The following is a 5,000-nucleotide window of genomic DNA, read 5'->3' on the forward strand; positions in this document are numbered from 1 at the left end:
AAAACTAATAAAAAAATAAGAACTTCAATCATTTATGTAAAAGGATTTTTACCACCAGTATAATGAAAGTTATTTAAATAAGTAAAGCAAAAAAGAATTTTAAAAGTATGTCATTTATATACAAGGAGAATTAAGTTGAGCGCGGTTCTACCAAGGGCGTGGTGGGGATCAAACTTGGATCTTCTTGTTTATGAGGCAAGCGCTCTACCATTACACCACTTCCACGTAATTATATATATATATATATATATATATATATATATATATATATATATATATATATATATATATATATATATATATATATATATATATATATATATGTATATATATATATATATATATATATATATATATATATATATATATATATGTATATATATATATATATATTTATATATTTATATATTTATCCATTTTACTTATTACGTTTTTATGATTTTTTTAATTTTTTGTATAAATATTTATTATATTTTCAGTATTTTTGTAACACATGAATATTATATATTCAAGATTTATTCAAGATATTGCAAACCATAATGTGTTTAAAGATGACGATAATCTCAAAAAATTTTTGACAGAAGATGAGGTAAATTTCTTTAAGTTTTGAAAGTAAATAAAATATACCTTCAAGATATTTTATACCATTACTAAAATTTTATATTAAAAAAATTTTAGTCATGGTTAAACCATAATAGTATACTCATTCCACAGATTAAAATTGAGATTGGACTGGATTAAAAAAACAAAATAAAAGCAGCATAAATGTTAAAAAAATACAACTTAAAAAGAACATCTTTAAGTTCTACAGCACTACCTACCAGGTAGTTGCCTACTAATGATCAATTAACAGACTAATGACCTAATAATGAACATGTTTTTATACTCAAAACAATTTATGAAATTGAAAAAAAGGAAAGGTACTATCACATTATGATCAACATGAATACTGTTTGTAACTTCAAATTTATTGGTATTTTTATACTTAAAGTTCATTCATATTTTTACACTTAAAATTGATTCATATTTTTAAGCACTATTAACACATGTCAACAGTCAAAATGTGTCGGTGATGAAATCTTTCTGAATTATTTCTCTGGAAAAAACATAAAAATGATATTTAATTATAGTTTTAATGATAAATTTTAAAGTTTAATTTAAAAAAGGCCTTTTTTATTAAACATATGTTCATTTCAGTCTTGTTTAGTCATTTACAATAATTTCGTGATGAGTCATCACATTTACTGATTAAATATATTTTTCTTTTTATGTCACAGCTACTTTTGTATGGTCCTGTGGTCCATACGGTCCTTCAGTACAAAATTTCCAAAATCTCAATACACCATGTGCAATACACTACAGCACCTTCACTTAAAATTCAGTACAAAACCGGAGGGTGAGACTCTTTATTGATGAAAACTAAGTTAAAAAAATTTTATTACAGAGAAATTCATTGTCAATTCATCCAGAAAATTTCAAAAATGTCACCATATGTCTCAGATTTTGCTGATTTTTATTTCAGAGTAATTTGTAAAAAAGAGTTCCTTGAAAATTTTTTGCTTCTGGTTCCAAGAAGACTCTAAAATATGATCATTTTACTTTTCAAACAGATCTTGGCCAGACCCTCTTGTCCCCACATAATTGTGATCTTTGTTTAAAAGTTCCAAGTCACATAGCTTTAAAAATATTTAATTTTTTTACTTAAAATTTAGTACCTGGCTATTTTCATTGGTGAAGAATCAAATAAAATAATCAGAAATGTAAAAAATTATTATTAAGTACCTGTAATTATCAATTTTAATAAATTTAGCAATTTTTTATGTACCTGATTTTGATGTTCAAGAAACCCATGTGGCCTTGATGATATCAACAACAACAAAAATTACACGTCATTCAATATTCAATAATCTTTCAGAAAACATAAGGAATTTGATCTGCAAGTATGTGGATTTCCACTTATGGATAATGGGGCACGTGCCCTAATTTTTTGTAGCGGAATCTTGCAATACATTTTTCACTACCTTTCAAACTAGCTGGAGCTCTGAAACTATTAGGATGTTTATAGTGCTGTTAAACGTGCATTTTAAAATTATTTCTAGGGCCCAAGACACTAGGGAAGGGGGTTGGGGCATATGCCCCACTATTTTGAGCGGAACCTTGAGATGGATTTTTCACTACCTTCCAGACAAGCTGGAGCTCTGAAACTTTCAGGATTTGTATAGTCCTGATGAACATGTGTTAAAATTGTTTTCAGGGCAGACAACTGTAGGGCCACAGGGTTAGGACAACGGGGGCTATGTCCCACTTATTTACTGGAAAAAAATATTTTTTTTAAAGTTAAGATAACTTTGAAAACATTGTCTTCAAATTTTTCTTTGATTTAAACTTGTTTCATTTAGTTTTTGATCATTCTATATTTGATGATCTTTCTTATAATATGTGAACAAAGTTCATGTTTTTCAGAATTTTGATTTACAAGTATATGGATTAAAAACAGTCATCCATCTAAAATAATAATTTTAATAGAATTTTACATTGTATAATTTAAAACTTTTTAAATTGAAAAAAGTTTATATACTTTAATGGTATATATGTTAACTGCAAGTTTTTTAATTAAATAAAATCCAACAGTAAAAAAAACATCCTGTCATAACATTACATCAATAAAAAATATATATATCTCTTTTCAAAATTATTATTTTAATTGATATTTGCTAATTCTAAAATGTTAAATGTTTTTTTGTTACTTTTATCAAGGTAAGTTTTACAGAAAGAATGAATTCATGTGATTTTAGAAAACTGTTAAAGGATACTTGTCATGAACTGATTTATTGTAGAAAGATTGATTTAAAGAGATTTGATTGTTATAGAGAAGATGCCAGAGAAGAATTAATTTAGAGATCTGGAATACCACATGATAAAGTTGTAACAATCTGCCTTCACCATGAAAAATTTACATATAGAATATATATAAAACACATATAAAATACATATAAAATAAACCCAAAATATGGAAGATACAAAAATTTTTTATAAATTGTTGACCAGTGAAATTAAAGATAAAGGCAGTGCTCACTTAAACCTGCTAAAATGAGTGTATGTATATATATATTTATTTGCGTATGTATGTATGTATTTATATGTATGTATAAATGTATGTATGTATGATAGAATCAAGTCTTAATAGACGAACACATACTTCTAGATATTTACAAAATATTTTGTAACTTAAGCAAACTTAACCAAAGTAGCAAACATCTTAAAAAGAGTATATAAAAAACGCACATAAAAACAACATAAAAACAACATGAAAAGAATATAAAACAACAATAAAAAGAATTTTAAAAAGAACATAAAAACAGCATAAAAAGAACATAAAAGAGAACATGAAAGCAACATACAAAGAACATAAAAAGTTGGTTTTCTATCAGAAAATCCAAGGTGCCATTTGTAACTACTATTATTGGTGATATTATTAATGAAATAGTGAGCTGAAGTGTTCTCAAAGTTGCATTATACTCTAACAGACATTGATATAAATTTGTGTCTGGCCTAAAATTTGACTAATTTAATATATGCTCTATCAATCATCAAGTGTTTATTTTCTTAAAAAGAGTTTTGAATACAAAAATCACAAAATAAACAACTTTAATGATAGCATTGAAATAAAAGGTTGTTGACAAGCAGTCAGTAAAACAATGGTTTCTCCAGAATTAAATTAAATTCTTAACTAAGAATTTGGTTTAAAATTCAAGTTAAGCTTGCTGCTAATGCAGGAAGGAAAAACAGTTTATACTTTTAAATATGTCAAAAAATAAAAAGTTAGTTTTCTTTCCTTTCTAACTTTTTAAAAAACAATGAAAAATAAACAAAAATGATTTTATCAAAGGTTGACATTATTTCCCCCATTGTCCTAATTCATCATCCAATTAACAATTGCCTCATTGATTTAATAGCAAAATAAAATAATTGAAAAATCTTCTTTTGAAACAAAAGCTGTCGCTTGCATTTTAATTTCTCCTTTGGTTTTGTTATTCTTTTTTTTTATTTTTTTTAAATAATTGATTACTTTTTAGCTTTGTACTAAAACTGTGGGTTCTTTAATTAGGCTGTTGTTCGTGTTGCTGTTAAAAGAGGTGTGATGAATTCGTTAGCAAATTTTGTAGACTCAGCAAGATTCCAAGCCCATAAAGTAATTTTTTTATTTATTTTGGTGATTTTTTAATGCACTTAATTGAATGTAAATATAAAAGTATGAAATTTTTAGCTTGTCAAGTGTTGAATTTGAAAAAAGCAAAAATTTGTTTTCATGTGTTAAGAACATTATAAGATATTATTGTTTGTGGTTAATTTTTTATGAAAAAAAAAATTATACACCAAAATAATATTTTTGTTTTGTTTTGCATTTTTTTATCAATAGACATTCAATTATTTTCATTAAAAATTTTTTTTCACTTTTCATTTTGTACTTTGTTACTTCACTTTATTACATTTTGTATATTATTACAATTATGTTCAATTATTGATGTTATTCATTTATTTCTGTTATTCAGCTTGTATTTATATTGTTATACAATTATTTATATTGTTATACAATTATTTATATTGTTATACAATTATTTATATTGTTATACAATTATTATTATTGTCAAGTTAAGTCAAGTTTATCAGTTTAACAGTCAAATTTAGCAGTAAGATCTACTTGTTTGTTAAGTTAACCAGTCAAATTTAGCAATGCAATCTACTTGTTCATCAAGCTTACCAGTCAAATTTAGCAGTATGATCAATTTTTTTATCAAGTTTACCAGTCAAATATAACAGATATAACAGTACAATCTACTTTTTTGTCAAGTTTACCAGTCAAATTTAACAGTAAGATCTACTTGTTTATTAGGTTTACCAATCAAGTTTAACAGTATAATCTACTTTTTTATCAAGTTAACCAGTCAAATTAGCAGTACGAACTACTTGTTTATCAAGTTTACCAGTCAAATTTATAA

The 5,000-nt window shown here is 25.1% G+C and overlaps 1 protein-coding gene across 1 annotated transcript in view; it reads left to right on the forward strand.

The window, feature by feature from the left end:
• LOC136090440 (sorting nexin-5-like) overlaps positions 1-5,000 on the forward strand; it is a 70,840-nt gene that overhangs the window by 39,382 nt on the left and 26,458 nt on the right. Inside the window, exons 5-6 of the mRNA XM_065817095.1 lie at positions 514-589; positions 4,109-4,192. Of these exons, the coding sequence (XP_065673167.1) occupies positions 514-589; positions 4,109-4,192 (160 nt within the window). The remainder of the gene's footprint in view (positions 1-513; positions 590-4,108; positions 4,193-5,000) is intronic.

The sequence above is a fragment of the Hydra vulgaris genome, chromosome 14 (assembly GCF_038396675.1).
Source record: "Hydra vulgaris chromosome 14, alternate assembly HydraT2T_AEP".
In the NCBI taxonomy this organism is placed as follows: Eukaryota; Metazoa; Cnidaria; class Hydrozoa; order Anthoathecata; family Hydridae; genus Hydra; species Hydra vulgaris.